The 22002-nt window shown below is 36.1% G+C and overlaps 1 protein-coding gene across 1 annotated transcript; it reads right to left on the reverse strand.

Annotated features, from left to right (window-relative positions):
* Positions 1-1693: 1693 nt before the first annotated feature.
* Positions 1694-11385, reverse strand: LOC147620135 (peroxygenase-like). Its single transcript, XM_086772700.1, has 6 exons — positions 11338-11385; positions 8516-8620; positions 8245-8330; positions 8055-8149; positions 2179-2304; positions 1694-2089 (listed from the first exon to the last, which is right to left on the reverse strand). Exons 1-6 carry the CDS (start codon positions 11348-11350, stop codon positions 1936-1938), a joined length of 579 nt encoding a protein of 192 aa, XP_086628826.1. The 5' UTR covers positions 11351-11385; the 3' UTR covers positions 1694-1935.
* Positions 11386-22002: the final 10617 nt, after the last annotated feature.

The following is a 22002-nucleotide window of genomic DNA, read 5'->3' on the forward strand; positions in this document are numbered from 1 at the left end:
GCATGTGTTGACCCACCATTAATGTGATGCCAACAAGAGGAACAAAATATAGAAAAGTGGACATAATAGAACCATGTCCTTCAACCTCAGTACTCATGCAAACCTTTGTTAATGATTTTGAAAGTGCATCATTGAGAGCATAAACAACTTGAATAGTGAGGGGTAGTTAAAAGGTATGTCCAGATAGGGTTGACCACACAACTACATGGTCTTTCTAGGAGGACTCTAGCTTGAGAATGAGGAATTCCACCATTGCTTCTATTTTAAATGCACCTAGCATGAATAGGGATGCTATTTTAGCACTATCCAACTATGCAAAACTTATCCCAAGCTTCTTTGGGAAGAGTGTGCATGGTTACCAGAATTTGAATTCAATCCTTGGAGTCATGGGCTCTGATAGGGGCTTATACTCTGGGTCATCATCTTCACTATCGAACATCTTATTACAAGCTTTATAGATATCAATTGAATTGATGAGAACTAGTGTGTTGTGGCACTAATGTGCAAGGATTCCTTGACCCATTACATGAGTCCTCCCTATTCTCAAGTCTGTCTTTGTATTAATTTCCTAATTATGAAGCATCTTTGGGCACATCCTCCCTCTATTTTTAAGGATTACTTTGCATATATAGATTGGTTTCCTAATCATTGCACCTCTCACGTAAGGCCTTCCTAGAATCATAGTGTACGATCCTCTTGTTTGAAAATCCATCACCTTGGCCTTTGATTAGTGTGTAGTTTAGATGGGCCACCACTTTTAGCACATACAAAATCAAGCATCCCATTATACCATGTACACATTCCCATAGGTGGGACAATATCAATTGTATCTTAATAGTATCCTAGGTGGGACACTATCAATATCAATAGTATCTCCATAGTATCTACATCTTAATATCCTAGGTGGGACAATATCAATAGTATCTCCATCTTCATATCCCATGTCTTAATTTGGTATGATTTTTTAACAATCATAATTGTGTATAATCAATAAATCAATCAATGATGTGATTATTATATGGAGATAAAATTAGGGAAGCATGTTGATGTGTGAAGTAATCTCTCAATATCATAGGCTAACTTCTCATAAACAAGAAAGAAAGTCATTTTTCTCTCAATATAAGCCATGTAACATAAAAGAAAAAAAGCAATTATGCAAGAAAATGAATAGATGAGTAAGTGTTTCTATTATTAGATTTTATGCTATATAAGAGTACAAAAGGGCATCAATGCTTATGAAGAATACAAAAGGGTGAATGCATGACTATTGATTACTTAAGTGTTAAGTACTATTACATAAAATTAAGGCTAATCAACTTAATAAAGCTGACTCTATACAATTGCACTTGAAACAGGGTAAAAAAATAAGATGCCTCCATGAATATATAAGTGTAGGTGGGTTGGCAATTATTCCTTCTATATAAATTTAAAATTATAAAAAATGGGGCGAATGTTTTCAAAAAATGTCCTAAAATGTCCAAGATTGGGCGAATATTTTCCAAAACCCTTCAAAACGGCCAAAATTTGGGTGAGTGTTTTAAAATACCGTGCGATTTTTTGCAAAAAACCCCCCAAAAAAATAGCCAATTGGCAAACATTAGCCCCTATTTTTTTCCTTGACTTGAAATTGATATTTTTATATTTAAAAAAAAAGACAATAACCCAATACAACACCCCAATATGGAAATGTAAATAACAAAGGTAATATGAGTATTAGACTTTTTCCTTGACAACAAATGTCAAATCTAACAAGAAATCTAACAAGAAATCATTGAAATCATGTTTTATATGTTTTAGCTAGAGTCCACATTATGCCATTATACAATGATCATGAGTTATTTAGGATAATTATATTTTTAAGGGAAGTTCCCAAGCATATATCATTCCAAGCCACTCATTTGTTGTGGTATTTTTAGCAATCTTAAAACAAGAACATTAAAAATGTGAGGAGATATATTTCTTGTGTTTTTCTTCTAAATAGTAGAATATGGTCCCATCATAGACCATGCTGATGTTCTCCTCATGGACATAACCATCATCATCTTTCAAAAGATTATATGCAATTGTCCACTCAAGCATGGATGCAAACCTGTTTCACACACACAAACACACACATACTAAATAGATATCATTAATGTATATTTCTACTAGAGGATAATATAAATTAGGGGCCCTCACCTTCCAGAAAGACTTGAATCTCTACGAAAAGAACTTCTCATTTCTTTGATTTCTTCTAATGATAGGCGATCTGGATATGTTTTTGCAAATCTTTGAAACAAACTCTTAAATGTATGAGGTACGAACCTGAGTAAACAAACATGAATCTCAACATGTGCATAGCAAGTAAACCTTGTTGGATATTGCTTATTTTGGAATAAAATTGCTAAGAACATCAATTATTGTGATTTCCTTATGCATTATAATGTTATTTAAGAAATTACATGAGTAGGATGAACTTAACACCTCAAAAATTCTCACTATAACAAGAATATGTTTCTTGTTAATTAAGCATGCCTTGAGTTTTTTATTTGCCTTTTATTTGGTATATCAGCACAAATGCATAGTCAAATTCCAATTTAGGATCAAACCATATTAACATTTGTTTCTAAACTACACGAATCCATTTTTAGAATTAAATAAGCTTTATATTTTTTAGAAAGTTGGTCATCAATATATGTGAGTGTTATTCCATGATCACTCTTTCATGCACATATGGGTATGTGCACTTGTATGCACAAACACACTTACATGTGCATGCATGCATGAACACATGTAGACGTGTGTATATGTATGTACACACACATGCACACTCTTGTATGCGTGGTAGTGCACACACATACATACACATGTGTATGTGCACCTATATGCACAAACACACACCCACATGTGTATGTGTGCTTGTATGTACAAACACACACCCACATGTGCATGCATGCATGAACACATGTAAACATGTGCCTGCATGCATGTACACACATATGCACACTCTTGAATGCAAACACACACACACACATGTGTGTGCATGTGTGTGCACATATAAACACACATACACACACACAACACACATGCAATGCACATACAAACATGCATGCAGACACATGCTTGCGCCACATTTTTTGGTGTAACAACCTTTCCCCTTAGGCTAGATATACATGTGAACTCTACAATTTTTTTGTTTTTCTTTTGTAATATGTATCATACCATGGGTAGTTGGATGGCTTATGCATGCAAAGGTGTAGTGCAACTCTTAGTTTACATTTATATGGGTACAAACAAATGTCCAAGCGAATTTGGTCTCTCTAGTGAGGTATTATTTTCACACCAGCTAGGAGCATAATTGAGTTTAGATAATGATTTTTCATGTTATCCATTTCTAGAAGTGGGCGGAATGAATAGGAAGAGTAAGAACAACTTTATTTGTACATTTTCCTTAATCTATCTTACTATTTTATTCTATAATACAAATGTCAACTCAACCTCAGTATATGTAATCATTGCTTTATCTATCCTATTAACTCATTTTTCTTCAGCAAACCTTTGCATACATTTGGCTACATCTACAACCAATAAAACAAGCTTTGACCAAGTATATAAAGTCCAAACTAGATAAATTTGTTTAGAAGAAGATGAATATATAGAATACAATTTGGTATAAATAATTTGATCTTAATAAGCTCCCCTATATAAATCTTGTAATTGTACAAAATTGACGCCTAGGGAAAAATCTTACTTTTGGTATCATTTTTTAAAGTCTGTGATCTTGTTTTTTAATCAATTACAACTAGATATAAGGATGACAAACTACACCAAAGAAACTAACATGCCTCAAAGTTTGGGGTCTTGAGCTTTCTACAAGGCAAAGAGTAAGGTGGCATTATCTCACAAGATTATGGAAAAATATATGTAAAAGGTTGGAATAAGAGAGTAGCACATAAAATGCATTATTTGATCATGTGTTTGTTAAAATACATGATTAGGTACACCCAAGAGGCTTATATGTTCTCAATATTCTATTTGAGACATTTACAAACAAGAAAAGGTTTAAAATCAATTAGAAACCAAATGGGATCAAGAAAGGTTATCGCACCTTAGAATGGACTACATCTTCAAGCTAATAAGACTAATTTATTAGTTAGGGTACATATAGATCATGTGAATAAGGATAGGTAAGGATTACAAGCCCTTTGAGACATTTATATCGATAATGGGTGGTAAATGGGACAATACCCAATGTTATAAAGAGCTTATCCCCTTATCATTAGTGAAGGGAAGAGATTGAGACACGACTTATTCTCTCTAATAAGATTTCAAAACAAGTCTTTCTATTTGGCATTTGGATGCCATTTTTACGTGTTATTAGTATTACTCTAGAATGTACTTTATAAAGTCCAAGCTACATGTGGTCCAAAGGTTCAAAGAGTTTAAGGCATTGGTGGAAAAACAAAGGCATTCAAATCAGGACTTTGAGGTCTAATGGAGGTGGATCTAATAAGAGTATGCCTTAAGGTAACTTACTGAATTTCTAGTAAACCATGGCATCTAGAGATAAGTGACCTATAGAGGTAACATGCAGAGATACCTCTCACCCAAATAGGGTTGTAGAGAGGACAAAAATTGATGAAGAAATGATGGGTACATGATAGATCATCATGCATAAAAGACAACAATATGGAAAAGCAAAACCAAATCACTTTAAATATGTGAGAGGTATTTATAGTGGGATGACTCTATGAAGAATGAGGAGATGGATGCCTTTAGTGAGAGCTTGTGGACTTGCTAGATAATAAGCATGTGGTTGGGTGTAAATGGACTACAAGGTCAAGCTCTAAATTTTTTTATCTCGCGGGATAATGCTATGAATGAGGAGATGGATGCCTTCAGTGTGAGAGATTGTGGATTTGCTAGATAACAAGCATGTGGTTGGGTGTAAATGGACTACAAGGTCAAGATCTAAATGTTTTCAAAATAGGATGAAGCTATGAATGAGGGGATGGATGCCTTGGATGAGAGCTTGTGGATTTCCTAGATAACAAGCATGTCTTTGGGTGTAAATGGACTACAAGAACAAGTTCCAAATGTATGGAAGCAATAATAGATATAAAGCTAGGCTTTTGTTGTAACACAGGGGTTTGCTTAGAATTATGGAATCAACCAATATGGGATGGTGGTTGATGTGGCCACTTCCTCATGGCTAGAAGATGCATCATATTGATGGAAATAATGATTCCTTGAGTGGTAGCTAACAAGAAAATGTCTACATCATCCGTATGTAATTATTCAAAAAATATTATATGGGCTAAGTAAGTTGCTCAATATTGGAATTCCAAGAATGATGTCTTCTTCTATAAGTTTGGGTTAAAACAATGTTATACATGCCCTTGTATGTCACACCATGTGATATACAATAGATCCTCACTATATTATCTATATATGACCTTATAGACATTCAAAATGATGAGAGGAAATGCCAAAAGTCAAAGTATGTCTCCAAGGTCATGGGTAGTCTAAAGATAGTATTCATTAAATATTCTTGAGAAGTACAAATTGTAGGCATGCAAAACCCTACAAACACCTTTGGAAGCCGATGTAAAAGCTCAAGAGTGTTGTTGGAAATTAGCTTGAGCATCTTAATATGTATAATAAAATGTTGGGAGTCTCATTTTCTTGATAACCAAACCAATAGGCTAGACTTGAGCTACTAAAAAATGCTACTAAGCTAACTAGTTTCTATGAAGAGGACCTTAAGGCATGTTAAGAGAATCATGGATTTTGGGTTAGACTTTAGGGACAATTTAGAGTTAAAACTTTAGGGATAACTAAAAAATGTTAATTAGCTAACTAGTTTCTATGAAGAGGACCTTAAGGCATGTTAAAAGAATCATATATTTTTGGTTGCGCTTTAGGGCTGATTTAGAGCTAAAGCTTTAGGGCTACACAACTCTATATTGGCTAGTAGTTTGCATGGTAGAGTGTCCACATCAAGGTCTTTGTAGCCTTGGAAGTGTATTGGCCATCAATTCTTTCTTTAAATTCCATAGAGATTGAGTATACATACCTTATAAGCTAGCATGGCTAGAAACACTCATGGCAGAGTGCCCACATCAAGGTCTGTGGAGCCTTGGAAGTGTATTGGCCATCAATTCTTTCTTTAAATTCCATAGAGATTGAGTATACATAGTTTATAAGCTAGCATGGCTAGAAACACTCATGGTTGTGCTATGATGCCTAGGTCTAATTTTGTGTGATAATATGACAACTCTTTATATGATAACAATCTTGTATTTCATGCTAGGAATAATAACATAAAAGTCCACTCTCAAAGAGAAAGGTGTGCAACTTGGGTAGACCTAATGTATGTGCTTATAAGCAAGCATGTGGAACACATTTTTACCAACACAATCCCTAGGGTGAAATTTGAGTAGCTTAGACATGTTTTGAGTGTTCAAAATGTGGATTTAGCCCCAAGGAGGAGTATCCAAAATGTAAGTAGAATACACCAAATTCACTTTAATAGTCCAATGTGGCTTGATATTTGGACACATCAAGTGATGACATGGTTAGATAGACCTCATAGTCTCGGGGGTTCACTCACAAATATGTGAATATATCACATGAGCTCAAAAGAAGTTACTTTTTAGGATGAATTTACATAAATGAGGAATTTATTAACTATAAGTTTGTATAAAAAATGGTCATTTTAAATACTCAAAATTCAAGGATTAGGATTTTCAATATACCCCCTCGGTGCACGACGTGATATGTGGATTTTTTGTAGAGTGACACAACCGACACACCCCCTTATCCTCGCCCACATACTCACGCTCCCAATCTATTTCAAACTTTCCATCTCATGATAGTTGGATGTGACTTGATGTTTGGACACATCAAGTTATCACATGATTAGATACATCTCAAATTCCACTTTAAAATTTCCATTTCAAGCTACAACTCAATTTACTTTAGGTAATTTTCAATATGGCAAGTAGTCCATAAATACTTTGACATGCATTTTTATGGTGACAAGACATGTGTGACATGGATGTTATGACACACAAAGTCATGAAGACTAACCCTATGAAGTTAATAATAATGAATGTAGTAGGGCATGGACACATGGGGTGCATACATGCTCATTTACATGTTACCATAATGTAATAAATCATTGAAATCAACCCTATAATGTATATACATGTGGATGGTCATTATATTAGGGAATCTAGTTGATATAATTTGCCTGGGTTGATTTTACATACATAAATAATGTATACATTATATATGACATGGGTGTAAAATGGGCAAAGGAAACATCCTTGATGTGCACACAAGAATGTAAGTTCACATAGTTGTTGTAGACCACTATAACTTGGCCACTTTAATGCACCCAATTTTGGATTGGCTACTCTTAGATGACCATGGGGATGGACACACATGGTTAGTTAGATGGTCTAGACGTACATTAACAGTGTAAGGAAACTATTGTAGCTTACACCTTTATGGGGATAACATGTTAGTGATACAACATTTCTAGTCCCTCTAGTTCTATAGCATTTCATTAGGAAGCATTGAGTGAGTATGTTGGATAATTTTGCCTCTTAGCTATATTTGTAGAAGAGTATCCAATGAAGAAGAAGTAGAAAAAAAAACCCTTCTCTACATTTATGTTGATTCTCCTTTCTTGTGTAACTCTTTATTAGCCCTCATTTACTTAGTTTAGTTGAGGTTTACATTTTTTCTTCCTTTTTGAGTATTGGGAGTTAAGATAAGAAGCTATAAGAAAAGTTATATTTTCACTCAATCCATTCAATCTCTATTATTAATGTATCCTCCAAACAATAGAGTACCTAAGAAAGGCTACAAGGACAATGGTCTCTCCCTTTTGCAAGAGGAAGATAAGGATGCCATATCATTCATATGTGAGAAAAACATGTAGAGAGAGAGAGAGAGAGAGAGAGAGAGAGATCATTTCATAGAAGTCAAGTGCACTTAAAAACATGTGTATAAAGTGTCCATACAGGTGAGTATGTTCAATTAATCACCAATCACATTTCACTCACCTGCCTTCTGCATCATATACTCCTGAATCATTACCATGTATGCCACGATGAATATTTTTGATGTAGATAGGAAGCTTTAGTGATGGTATGGAGCTCTGCAAAAATACATACAAATGATTTTTAAAAAATGATTGCTTTTACAAAGTGCCCCAAAATGGTGCCCTCAAATGCAAAATTTTAAACTACTTACATCAAGAGTTTTGTAACTAAGACCAAGATTGATAAGAAGTGATCCAACAAAAGCTATTGGAATATTAAGCCCAATTGCTCTAAGACCTACAAAAATGTTTAGTTGTAATGAGAATTTATAAAGAAGAAGTGAGTTTAAGGCCGATTTTATGTCCAAGATATTCATAATGAAATAATATGTTTAAAGACTCATTTTTTGGTCGTTGAAGACAAAGAAAAGTAAAAAGTTGAAGCATATTTTTTCTCGTAAAGAGCATCAATGTGAAAGTCACCCAAATAGGTTTCTTGTGGGTAAATTATGCCATCCTTGTTGCGATCAAAGAATTCAACATGTCGTTGTAGTGCGGTCATGTGTTGGGTTGCTTGATCAATGACTCCTATAATTATCACACCACCACTTGCTTGTTTTACAAATATAATCTCTCTCTCTCTCTCTCTCTCTCTCTCTCTCTCTCTCTCTCTCTCTCTCTCTCTCTCTCTCTTGTGTGCATGTGTGTGTGTGTGTGTGTGTGTGTGTGTGTGTGTGTCATGTGTTACTTGTCCCTACCTTCCCACTTATATGGTACACGACCTCAACACTACAAAGAAGCTAAACTTGTTTGTTATATGAGCTTGTTTGCATGTGATTGTACAACAATAGAGCACTGGAGGCTGAACTTCTAGACCATGGTGGTTTTCATGTGCTTTCTTGGACACCATGATGGTGGAAGTAGATGTCTAACCTAGAGTTGCTACCCAAATGGCTATTGTAGTGAAAATGCCTTGACTTTAACACCCTAACACATTCATTTGCCACACTTTCTCCCACATTTCATTCTATGTGTGCAACTAATGCCATGGGCAAAGCTTGTTCCTTGTCCCTACATTCCCACTTACATGCTACCCATAGTGACAACACTACAAAGAAACTAAACTTAGCTACCTACGAGCTTGTTTACACGTGATTGTACACTAATAGAGCACCAGCCACACGGCTGAACTTCTAGGCCATGTGCCAAAGAATATTTTGGTATTGGTGTTTTTCATGTGCTTTCTTGGACACCACCATGATGGGGGAAGTAGATGTGTAGCCTAGAGTTGCTACCCAAATAGCTACTGTAGTGCAAATGCCTTGACTTTAGCACCCTAACACATTCATTTGCCGACTTTCTCCCATATTTCACTTAATCTTGCACTCTATGTGTGCAACTAATGCCATGGATAAGCTTGAAAATAGGTGCTAGCAGCCAACACAATTTAGGCCATTGATCATATATAAACCACAAAGCCCATATGAACAACTTCTAGTGAGTTCTTCTAATTGGTGCTGGCCAACACAATTTCGAGGTCATTTGAGCCACCAACCTACCATCAAAGGTCATATGTGCCATTAACCACAAGGCCCATATGAAAAAACTTGAGTGAGTTCTTCTAATAGGGTAATTAGTGATGATGAGATGTAGTGATGGTTTCCTTTGCATACTCTGTGTGGTAAATGAGGCACCCAACCATCTTACTTCACATGCACCTAAACAACTCAAGCTATATCATATGGTGGGGAGGCTCAACTATTTCTAACTACACATGGTTTTTTGAGTTATATCACATTGGAAACTACTTCACATTGTGACATAGGCATATTAATTTGAATTCCATACCTCACCTTGCTCATGTATTTGTGCTAACTAACTATTTAACCGCCGCCAACAACTGATGCTGCCAAATTCCTTTCTTTTAAGCACTGCCAATTTTATCATATGGAGAGCTTATGGAATGATTTATGAAGTTTTTGTACTAGTAGTTGACTTTGAGCTAACGTAAGTGTCTCACTCACAGGGTAATATGTTTTCCCAAGTATTTTTAATCATAACATTGCACACTTACATATCTTGTTAAATAATGTGACTAAACTGGCTCTACTATTATGAGGATAAAATTAGTGCAAACTCCCTTGTTTTTAAGTGCACAACATTATGAGGATAAAATTAGTGCAAGCTCCTTTTGTTTTTAAGCGCACAACATTGACATACTAGGATCCACTTGCCTAAGGCATGTTACCACCATAAGCAAGGGGGCTACTCTAGCAAGCTAATGAGTTACACTAATGAGCCCAATGAGCCATGCTTTTGGAATGCATTTAAGAATGATGGGCACATATGCAATGTGTATGACAGTGACCTCATGCACGCATGTGCATAGATAGATAGATAGATAGATAGATAGATAGATAGAGAGAGAGAGAGAGAGAGAGAGAGAGAGAGAGAGAGAGAGAGCTCTTACTTTGTTAGATGCATGTATACACACATTAACTAATGCCTCTCACTTAAGACCCCATGTAACCGTCAAAGCTAAAATAGGAGCTGTGAAAGAATGTAATATATATCTTAAAAGCATTCAATGCTTTTAAGATATGGACAAATGGAATATCTTAAAAGCAATGCAAAGTGTACCCCCTAAGGAAAATTTGGTAAAAGCATTCAATGCAAAGTGTACCCCCTAAGGAAAATTTGGTAAAACATGAAACATAGGGAGGCCAAAAAAAAGCATTCCTTAGATTATATACTATTTGTATAAATAAGATTTCTAACTCAGACTTGACAATGAACTAGCAACATTTTTACATGGGATAGCAAACACATCTTCATGCTTGCATGGAAAAAGGCCATTTATTCAAATTGATTGTATGCATCCATAAACTTTCACATAGTTTGGCATGCCCAACTTTCCTAAGGGCCGACCACATGCGCCATGCCACGAGCATGGTTTGGTATCATGATGGACATGAAGCGTACAGGGGACAAGCATATTCTGACAGAACATGCCGAGCATGGAGAGAGCACAAGGGCATGCAGGGGACAAGGGACATGCATGTTTTTTTTTTTTTTTACAGAAAGTGTTTGGGATGGATAGAGTGAAAATGTATAGGGCAATCTTAGAACAAAAGGATGGATACCACAAGCATGCAACATGCAAGGGAGGAAGGGAGGGAGGGAGGGAGGGATGTGGTCTAAAAACGCATGGGAACCAGAGACAAGGGTGAAGTGGTACTTGTTGTTGCAAAGGGTAACATAAGCCATAGAAGGAAGGTGCGAGAGGGGAGGGGTGGAATCCATACCAGGGTTCTCCATTTGTGCGAGGGCCGTTTCACTGTGTGTGTGCGTGCGCGCGCCTGAGAAGATTGAGCTTGTAAGGTGCCGATGCCGCCCTTATATAATATTCCCTTTGCGTGCGTGTGCCCCATCCCTTGCGTAGGGAACTCTATGCTCCTCGTCAGATGTACGAAACCAAACCCTTAATGTAGGATGAAAGCCTTACGAAACCAAACCCTTAATGTAGGATGAAAGCCTTACGCCTCTCTTCCCCCGTTACGTGAGAAACACCACTATGCAGCTCACGCCTCTCTTCCCCCCTTACGTGAGAAACACCACTATGCTCCCTAATGTAGCTCACGCCTCTCTTCCCCCCTTGCGTGAGAAACACCTTTCATTTAAAAAAATGTTCCATGCCTTGACTTTCCCATCCAGCCTAAATATGTCCCCTTTTATTTTATTTTATTGGAATTGAACACCACAACACACACACACACACACTACCCACTAATACATCCCTCAGGGTAGTATCGCGCCACGAAGATCCCACAACCTCACGATGTCACTCGAACTCTTCCACCATCTGGACTACCGGTTTTCTTATATATATATATATATATATATATATATATATATATATATATATATATATATAAAAGAAAATAGAGCACACAATCCGTCTCACATTCGAAGTCCTTGCTCTTCACATTCGAAGTCCTTGCTCTTCACATAAACAAGTTCACTTTCTAGATACGTATCCCTCACCATCTTCCTAAATTCACCTCAATTTCTACATAAGTACTTGCAAAGGTCATTAAAAAATTAGAATGGATCTTAATATAAGGGTACATTTAAAAAACATTTCAGTGGTGACAGTGGTGTTTTTTACTTAAGCCATGAGACGCATTATGTAATCATAGGTGTATTTTTTTATCATCAATGTTCTACCTTACTAGGTGTCTATTCTTTATCACCAATTATTCTACTTTAATAGATGTCTATACTAACTATACTTCTCCCTTCCTTGTTCATGGGTTTCCATGTTAATAGCATGGGTGACCCAAATGATAAGTAGAAAATAATTAAACATAATGGTGACCTTAAAGTACATGATAATATAATTATGTTTATTAATTAGCAATCTTCCAAGCAAAGATCCCCAAAAGAAGAATTTACAACCCATGCAAGGAAAATCAAGTGTACAAGTTAGCACCCACCAATGGATGAGTATGATCCATGCTTGTTAATCAAGCCTATAAGTCAACACCCACCAATGGATGAGTATGCTCTGTGCTTGTGCGAATTATGATGTTTGACCATACATTTGGTAATCTTAAAGTACATGATAATATAGTTATGTTTATTAATGGTGATCTTAAAGTGCAAGATAATATAGTTATGTTTATTAATTAGTAACTTCCAAGTAAAGTAAAGATCCCAAAAAGAAGAATTCGTAACCTATGTAAGGAAAATCAACCCTATAAGTTAGCACCCAATGGATGAGTATGATCGATGCTTGTGAACTGTGAGGCTTTTAATGAATCTAGTAGTCAACCACATCAATCTTGTTAATGTAACAAATCAAGGCTTTAAATGAATCTAGTAGTCAACCATATCAATCTTGTTAATGTAAAAAATCAAGACATTACTACCCTTGTGGGTCACATTACTCTTGTTCATAGAGTAGATCACAACAATCTTCCCTCAAAGCTTTACCATGACCATTAAAAGACTAAACATTTTGCACATTATCGCAAACTGTTGTATGTTGCTCGGAACAACATTGCTCAAATAGAGGGGAAGCCCTAATTCTATAATTTTCAAGAGAAAAGTCACCAGTTCTTCCACACTAAATATTTTTCCTCGTAAATCGACAAGATTTTGGGAGTGTGATCCTAGCATGTAGGCCATTGTGATGTTTATTCAATTGGCATGTGCCTTCTATCAACTAAGACATGCTTATTTATACACATGTCCTTCAAAATAATGTTTTTACAACATTTGTGTGCTTCTTTTTTTCCCCAAAATGTTTACCATTTATATGCTATTTTTTAACTTTTACCATAGGTAAATGTATTCTAACTAAACATTCTCGAGATTTTTCATGAAATTCTAATTTAATTTGCCTTTTCATTTCTTTAAAATTCATAAATAAACCTTAAGTCACTTTTGTGGCCCAATCATAGAATTATTAAGAACTAATCCATTAGCTAGCAAATAACAAAGCTCAATAATTTTCTTAGATCCATGTTAAATTAAATTAAATCCATATACTACTATAAACTTGGTAAAAATAGCTGTAAAGAAATTGTGGTCGTTGTCATTTCTCAAATATGCAATGATACTCAATTCAACTTTCCTCTTAAATAATGTAGAAATGACAATTACAAATGAGAGTTAAAAATCATCATCTAGTTAGAGGATAAAAGAAACATGTGCTTATGATTGTAAGTCTACATGGTCAATGTATCAAAACCCAATGGCAAGAAGCCATTTTTGGCTTAAAGCTTCATTGAAACATGTGCTTATGATTGTAAGTCTACATGGTCAATGTATCAAAACCCAATGGCAAGAAGCCATTTTTGGCTTAAAGCTTCATTGAAACATGTCACATTACCCATGATGGCAACAATGTGCTTGTGGCATTACCCATGATGGCAACATTGTTTCCTAATTTGGCTAAATTAAGAAAAAAACACTATAAAAAAATACTATCAAAAATTTGAGAGGGAACATTCTTGGGAGTTTTGGCTAAGATTTTGCCTCTTGTTAACATGAGATGATCACTTAAAAAGGATAAATCAAGGGGCTTGGTTGCCAAAAATATGGCTTTCGAGGAGAGAGGTATGTGGAAAAGTGGCAAAAAAGTGTAAAAGTGGTAAAAAAAGGGGGAGGGTCACAACCTTTGGCTACAAATTTTTGGGAAGGTCCTCCAAAAAAACCCTAGAAGGTTATGTCCAAGGATGTGCCTAAGCTCATATTTGATGGGTTAGAAGTTAGATAATAAAGATCAAAATCATAGACTAAGTAAAGATGCTTCAAGTTCTCATCTATGCATGGTGATTTCTTGGAATCTCTTGCTATTCTCTCTATTACATGGTGCTTGTGAGTATTTTGGTTGCCATATAGGCTTGGTATTACAAGAAAGCAATGCCTAGTCAAGGTTGAGGATTCTGTACGGATGTGGGAAGCTTCCACTTCCCTTGAGTTGGTGAGCCACTTTTATTCAAAACCTTATGCTAGAGTGGAGTGGAATTTTTATGGAGGAATTGAATGGAACTAGGAGACGGAGGGAAGTTGTGCATATGAAAGAAAGAGGAGATAGCAAGTGGAGGTCTAGAGTAAGGGATTAGGATTGTAGAAATGCTTATAAGTGTCCATTGGTGGATAAGTGTCCAATGTGTGGAAATGCTTATAAGTGTCCATTGGTGGATAAATCTTCCAATGTGTTTTTCCCCTTTGTGTAACTTTGAGTAAGAGGCATAGACTTAAGGATAAAGGACACAGGAGAGTGGAATAGGCTTGACATGTTCCCTATACACAACTTTATGTGAACACTTCACATCGTTACTCCCCACTCCAACCTAGGCTGGCATGAGTGCATAACTATCATTGGGTGCTACCTATGCCAAGCCACATCTTCTTGTAACTCCACTCTCTCCATTTGATTGTTTTGCTCAACCATGGTTGCTCTATCACACTTAATGGTTATTTCTCTCTTACTCTTTCTCATTCACACATAAGTAAGTACACAAGAAGTATAATTCACAACAACAAGGAAGACTCTCAAGTTCTCTCTCTCTCTCTCTCTCTCTCTCTCTCTCTCTCTCTCTCTCTCTCTCTCTCTCTTCACATGAGTTACCCAAGGTTACTTCTATTGTTGTAGTGAAAGTTACTTACATGTCTAGACATTGACTTGACTAGACATTCACTAAAAGGGACTATTATAAAAATCAGAATGATATTAAAAGTGGAAAGTTACAGCAAGGCAACTATGCATCATCTAGTAAACAGGGAGGTGATGAGACAGAAGTGAGTAGCTATTTTTGTGATGCAGCACATGCTCAGTTCCATAATAGGAGATGTGTCAAGATCTCAAGATGGTATGTGGTTTTTGGTGCTTCTAACCACATGACCAGTCATGTTGAGTGGCTTAAAGACATGCAGAAAATGGAAAAACCAGGTTATGTAGAAATAGGTGACGATACTGCATCCCATTGCGCATGTTGGTAAAGTGCCATTGTCTATGCAGGATGGCAAAATGAAGTACTTGGTAGATGTACTTCATGTTCTAAATATCATAAATAACCTGGTTTTTGTTGAACAGATGGTTGAGCAAGGTCTGCAAGTGAGGTTTAATCCTTAAGGATGTTTTGTGAAAGACTTCAAAAATCAGTGTCGCTTGGTTGGAAAGGGTAATAGAAATGGCAAGATGTTTACTTTGGATGTGAACATGCCTGAAGTAAAGGCAACCATGTTTGCGTATGGAGCATGTGTCATTGTAGATATTGACATATGACACAAGCGGATTGGTCATGTGAATGTACAATGACTAAAGTCTATGCAGGCCTAAAATATTGTTGCAGGTTTGCCAAAGTTTAAGGTTGATGGTATGCACAAAGTATGTGAAGCATGCTAGCTTGGTAAGCAGGCTAAACATGATTTCCCACATGAAAAGCATGATAGTGCAAGGCCATTAGATGTCATACATTCAAATGTATGGGGACCGACCAAGACTACAACAATTGTTGCAGGTTGCAGGTATTATGTTACATTCATTTATGACCACACTAGGAAAGTGTGGATTTACTTCATGAAGGAGAAAAGTGAGGTGTTTGCTCACTTTCAGAGATTTAAAGCCTTGGTCGAGAAAAAAAAAGACATGCAAATAAAATGCCTGAGATCTGATGGTAGGGGAGAATATTTCTCCAATAAGTTTAGCGATTTCTTGAGGAAGCAGGGAATCAAGAGACCGTTTACATGTAGGTACACTCCGCAACATAATGATGTTTGCAGAAAGAAAAAATACCCACATTGCAGAAGTGACACGTGCCTTGATGGCTGAAAAAGAATATGCCACATTATTTTTGGAAGAAGTATAAACTATTGTGTACATTATGAACAGAACACCCACTACAGTTGTTCATGGTATGACACCTGAACAAAAGTTTACAAGCATAAGACCGGATGTGTCTCACTTGAAAGTGTTTTGGTGTATTGCATATGTGCATGTTCTTGATGAAGTGAGTACAAAGTTGGATCCAAAGGTAGAAAAATGCATCGTTATTTTATTGGTTATGCTATGGAGCAGAAAGGTTATAGATGTTATAACCCTACCACTCATGAGATGCGAGTAAGCAGAGATGTTGTTTTTGATGAGATGAGTAGCTCGTGTGCACTAGCAGTGAAGGCAACAGAAGATGGAGATATAAGAAGTGCTGATGCTGCACCACATGTAGAGTAGCAATCACAGGTGCTTAGTGGACCTGGAGAGTCCTCTAACAGTGGATCCAATGTCAGTCCATGGTCAGGCAGGTGGAGGATAAATGTAGGTACACATGTATCATGCAAAGGGAAGGAAAAGGTAGATCAACCTTTTATGCTCGATCTATTTTAGCAGGTCACTCATATGTGGATGGTGACTCTAGCGGCTCTCAACAGAGCCTTGATGAGGAACTTGGCATCTCGTCTGTGATTACTCCTGGTGAATGAGGACTATTTTGAGGACACCTGGTAGTGATCCAGGTGTACACATGTCTATGAGGGTTAGGTACCCTGTTGATAGGTTGAGATATGATGGATATACAGCCCATCATTATGCTTATGTGGTTAAAGCAATATAGGAATTGGAGACCACTTGTTTTGAGCAGGCACTTGGAAATAAGAAATGGGAAGATGCCATGAATGAGGAGATGGCAGCATTGGATACAAATGCAACATGGGAGTTAGTGACTTTGCCTAAGGAAAAGAAGGCAATTGGATGTAAGTGGGTGTATAAAGTCAAGCATAACACTGATGGTTCAGTGAGCACGTATAAGGCAAGATTGGTGGCCAAAGGCTATGCATAGACTTATGGCATTGACTATGAAGGGACATTCAACGCGATTGCAATAATGGCAACCATGAGAGCTATCATTGCTATGGTTGTAGGAGCAAAGGGTTGGTCTTTACAAGAGATCGATGTAAAGAATGCTTTCTTGCATGGTGATTTGTAAGAAGAAGTTTACATGATGCACTCACCAGGTTATGAGAGTGATGCACTCCCAGATTTTGTGTGCAGGTTATACAAAGCCTTGTATGGCTTAAAGCAGTAACCTAGAGCATGGTCAAACAAGATCGGGGAGTATCTTGTTACCATTGGATTTTAGATATCCAATGCAGATTTTTCATGCTATTAGTTATCTATGTGGATGACTTGATTATTATTGGTGATAGAGTGATGTTGACATACATGATGTCAGGAGGCTTTTGAGGCAAAAGTTTGAGATGAAGGATTTGGCCCCTAGGAAGCCACACTTGGAATCTACATAAAGTCCATAGTTGATTATGGACTTTTCTATGAGGCTGGTATAGAGATACAACTACATGGATACACATATGCTGATTGGGCTGGTAGTGTTGCAGAGATCTACCAGTGGTGGTTTTATGTTCTCATTTGGGAGTGCTGCTATGAGTTGGGATTTCCACAAAAAAGAGTTGGTTTAGTGGAGATTTGTGGTGATTTTGGTTGCTTTTTGTTCTCTTTTTTATTTTGAAAAGAATGTCTTTTGGCTTAATCATTTTTTGTTTAATTTTTTGTTTTGGTTGTATTAAGATTGATATAAATGGTCTATTTAGCATTCACATAGGTTAATTTGGGGTTAGAATGCATCATTTGCATTACATTAAGCATAAGGAAGCATTATGGTTAAATTTTTGCTCTCTTTTATTTTTACATAAACTTTACATGCTAATTTTTCCACTTCCAAATGAGTTTTTTTTGTTGTAATTTAAGTATATTAGAGTGTTAGTATCTATCTTAGTTAGCTTAATTAGCAAAGAAAATCTAAAAAAACATTTAAAAACTCTTATTTTTTACTAATTTAATTTTTGGTCTAGTTTTTTGTATTAGGAGAGTGATTAGTGAAGAGAAAGAGTGAAAAAATCTACAAAATTAAAGGTTTAGTGGTTATTAGGTCAACGTGAGCTTAGAAAAAGAAATAAGGAGTGCATAGAATGCATGCCGATGCATTATTGCATCGAATCGACACACAAAACTCACAAAATTAAGGATTCTTTCTCTCTTAGCATAATAGAAGAGCCCATTATTAAGAGCATAATTAATCATTCAATATTCATTAATTCACCCATTAGGCAATGCAAATGCCTTAGCAATTCATTGCTTAATCCAAAGATGTGCTTAATTATGTGAATTAATTAGTGATTAATGGCTAATTAGGACTCCTTAATCAATCTAAAAAAGAAAAAAATTTAGTGATAGGATTAATCTTGGATTAACTCTAAATCACTTTTTTCCACAACTCAATAGTGGCTAATGTGCATTCAATGTGAAGATGCCTTATGAATTGGATAGAATCCACTTTTGGGTGGCATTTATGACATGTGTAAGAGAGTGTTGAATTTTGCTTCCACTTGCCTTTTTGGAAAACCCTCTTACATCCCCTAATTTGAAATTCAAAACCCCACATAACTGGATTCCAAAAAACTACTACAAAACTTGGATTTTAAAAAAAGATACATTCTGACGGCAGTGACGTGAAAGATCATAGATATTCATGCATGAAAATCTCGAGCTTTTCACGGGTATGAAAAACTCAAGTTTTTCACGGTTATAAAAATCTCATGTTTTTCACGGCTATGAAAAACTCAAAAAATAAAAAATAAAGATATTCACCCTAACATTGGTGTGAAAGACTAGAGAACTTCACATAGAAAAACATTGTGAAAATCGTTCAGTGTGATTGAAGTGATCACCTTGCCAAGTCTAGAAAGTCTCATGCTCAAAAATTGATTTTTTTTGCTTGAAAACTAGAGTTTTTCATGGCCATGACTATCTCCTAGATATTCAGGCTTGAGTATCTCGAGTTTTTCACATCCAAAAAATTTACAAATTTGAGGTTAAGAAGGTAATCAAATGATAGAGACTAACTATTAGAGTCCTCTCGAAGTTATTTTGAACCTAAAATTTGGAAAATAATTGGCATGAAAAACTAGAGTTTTTTTTCCTAGTTTTTTTATGATCATACTATCTATGCATAAGTATCTCGAGTTTTTCACGTTAAAAAAATATATTTTTGAGGTTGGTAAGGTGATAAACTTTTTGGACTGGTTGTTTAGACTTCATTAGAAGTGATTTTGAACCCAAACTTTGAAAAATAATTGGCATGAAAAAGTAGATTTTTTCATGATCGTGATTATCTCTAGTTTTTCACGTCCAAAAATATATATATATTTGAGGTTGTTGAGGTATCTACGTGATCTAGATTCATCATCTAAGTCCATTGGAAGTAAAATTGAGCTTAAAAAATAAAACAAATGGCGTGAAAATTTAGAGTTTTTCATGGTCGTGATTATCTCTTAGGTATTCATGCATGAAAAACCAGGGGGTAGAAAAAAAATAGAGTATAAAAAGTAGCCCTGTTCTTGCAGGCCTGCATCTCATAAACCATAAGACCATGATCTAGTGCTCATCTTGAAGATCTTTTTGGGCTCTTTAAATCTACATCTAAGTATTATAGCCATGTACCTTGTGAAATTCTTTTCAGTGTGTATGACTTAGAGATATGAGTGAAGCATGGCTGGTAGGGGTTAATCCCAAAAGCTCTCTCATTTTTTGTACGTGCATTACATTCAAATGATCTGCAAGCCTATGTAATGATCGAAAAGGGTTCCCTTTAGCATGAAAAACTAGATTGTTTTTTCATGGTCATGAATATCTTAAGATATTCATATCATAAAAATGTCGTCATACTGAGGCACAATTATGCTAGAATGGTACACTTATGTAAAAGAAGATGTGATCCATTTGAAAAGTACCATTATGGAACCCATTTCTTGACTTAAAAAACCAGACTGGTTTTTCACATGGCGTGAATATCTTGAGATACTCATGTTTAAAAAAAGTTTACTAATTTAGATGTAGGCTTTCTTTAAGCCCTGTGGAAGCTTTTAATCACCTTAGTTGATAGAATTGAAGCACTTTTTGAAGCATGAAAAACTTGAGATATTCACAGTCATGAACATCTACTAGTTTTTTTATGTCAAAAAAAACATTTGAATTTCATGTCTCTAAAGTACCTAATCATTGTGAAGACCTTTATATGATTTATGTTGCCTTTGGATCACCTTTTTTGGACGTGAAAAGCTCTAGATACTCACATCTTTGAACTTTGACGGTTTTTTCATGTCAACTAAACTTTTGAGTTTTCTTCTTTTGAGGGTATCTTGTGGTTCAAGTGATTTGTTGGAATGGATGGTCTGATTTCCATTGATTTTGAAACAACTTTTTTGCGCATGAAAAGCTTGAGATACTCACAGTCCATGAGTATCTACTGGTTTTCACGTCGATTAAACTTTTGCATTCCCTACTTGTGAGGTGATTTTATAGTTCACCTAGTCACTTTGAAGATCTAGGAAGAGTCTATGATGTTGTTTGATCCAATTTTGTGGGCGTAAAATACTTAAGTTTTTGTGTGGCATAAAATAATTTTGTGTGGCATGATTATTTGAGGAAAGTCACCTATGAATAGTCATACATGTTTTGTGTATCTTTACCTTTCATGGGTGTTAGGGACCTTTCTTATACCTGCTACTAAGTTTCAAGGTCCTTTGGAAATGACTCCCAAAGTGGGTTGGCAAATAGTTTGAATTGTGCCACTGATCATTCAGTTGATTCTGTTGTAGGGGAGTAATTGTTGAAGCTAAAGCTTTGACTAGTAGCTCTTCAGATATCAATGCATATGATGAGATAACTTGATGTATATTTTTGTTGCTCAGAGTTCTAGCAGGTTCTTGTGGCTACGTCATTTTTGGGAGAAGGTTCTTGTGATCTGCTTTTGCTGATGCTACTTTGGCCACAACCACACCATTCGAGTCGTGCGTGCACTTCTTTTTGACATAGAAGTTAGTGTTGAGACTGCTTGCTTCTTATTGGCCTTGGGCATCCAAATGGTGGAATTAGCATCATAATATCCTTGAGCAATGAGTAGGCATGTAGGCACCCATTTTTGATGGACTTTATGATGTGGGGGTTGGTGCCTTCATTGATGAGGTTGCTTCCTTTGAGCTAATTAAGGGGGTCTTTTGAATCTCTTTAGGATTCACACACCTTCATTACCTTTAGAGGATCCCTGTGCTTGCAAAAATTTATTGGGAACACACAATTGATGAGTTGCAAGAATATCTTGTCTGGATCTTTTGGGTTTCTATTGTAAAAGAGATTGATAAGGATGTTGCTTTCCACGATTTTGAGATGTACGTGGGGAGCATTGCTGTAAGCATTGATTAGGTTGGCAAGGTAGCCAAACTGGGTTGCCACCCTCATAGTAGCCCCGAGCTACAAATTATTGCTTTTACGCCCACCTTTTGATACCATGAAGGTATCTTTACATTGATTTATTTGGTGGATATACCTTCTTTTTTTTGGGGGGGGGGCTTTTTACGAGCGTAAAGTGTCGAGCGTGGCGAGCGAA

This window comes from Cibotium barometz, chromosome 32 (assembly GCF_041138505.1).
Source record: "Cibotium barometz isolate CiBa-2024 chromosome 32, ASM4113850v1, whole genome shotgun sequence".
NCBI lineage: Eukaryota > Viridiplantae > Streptophyta > Polypodiopsida > Cyatheales > Cibotiaceae > Cibotium > Cibotium barometz.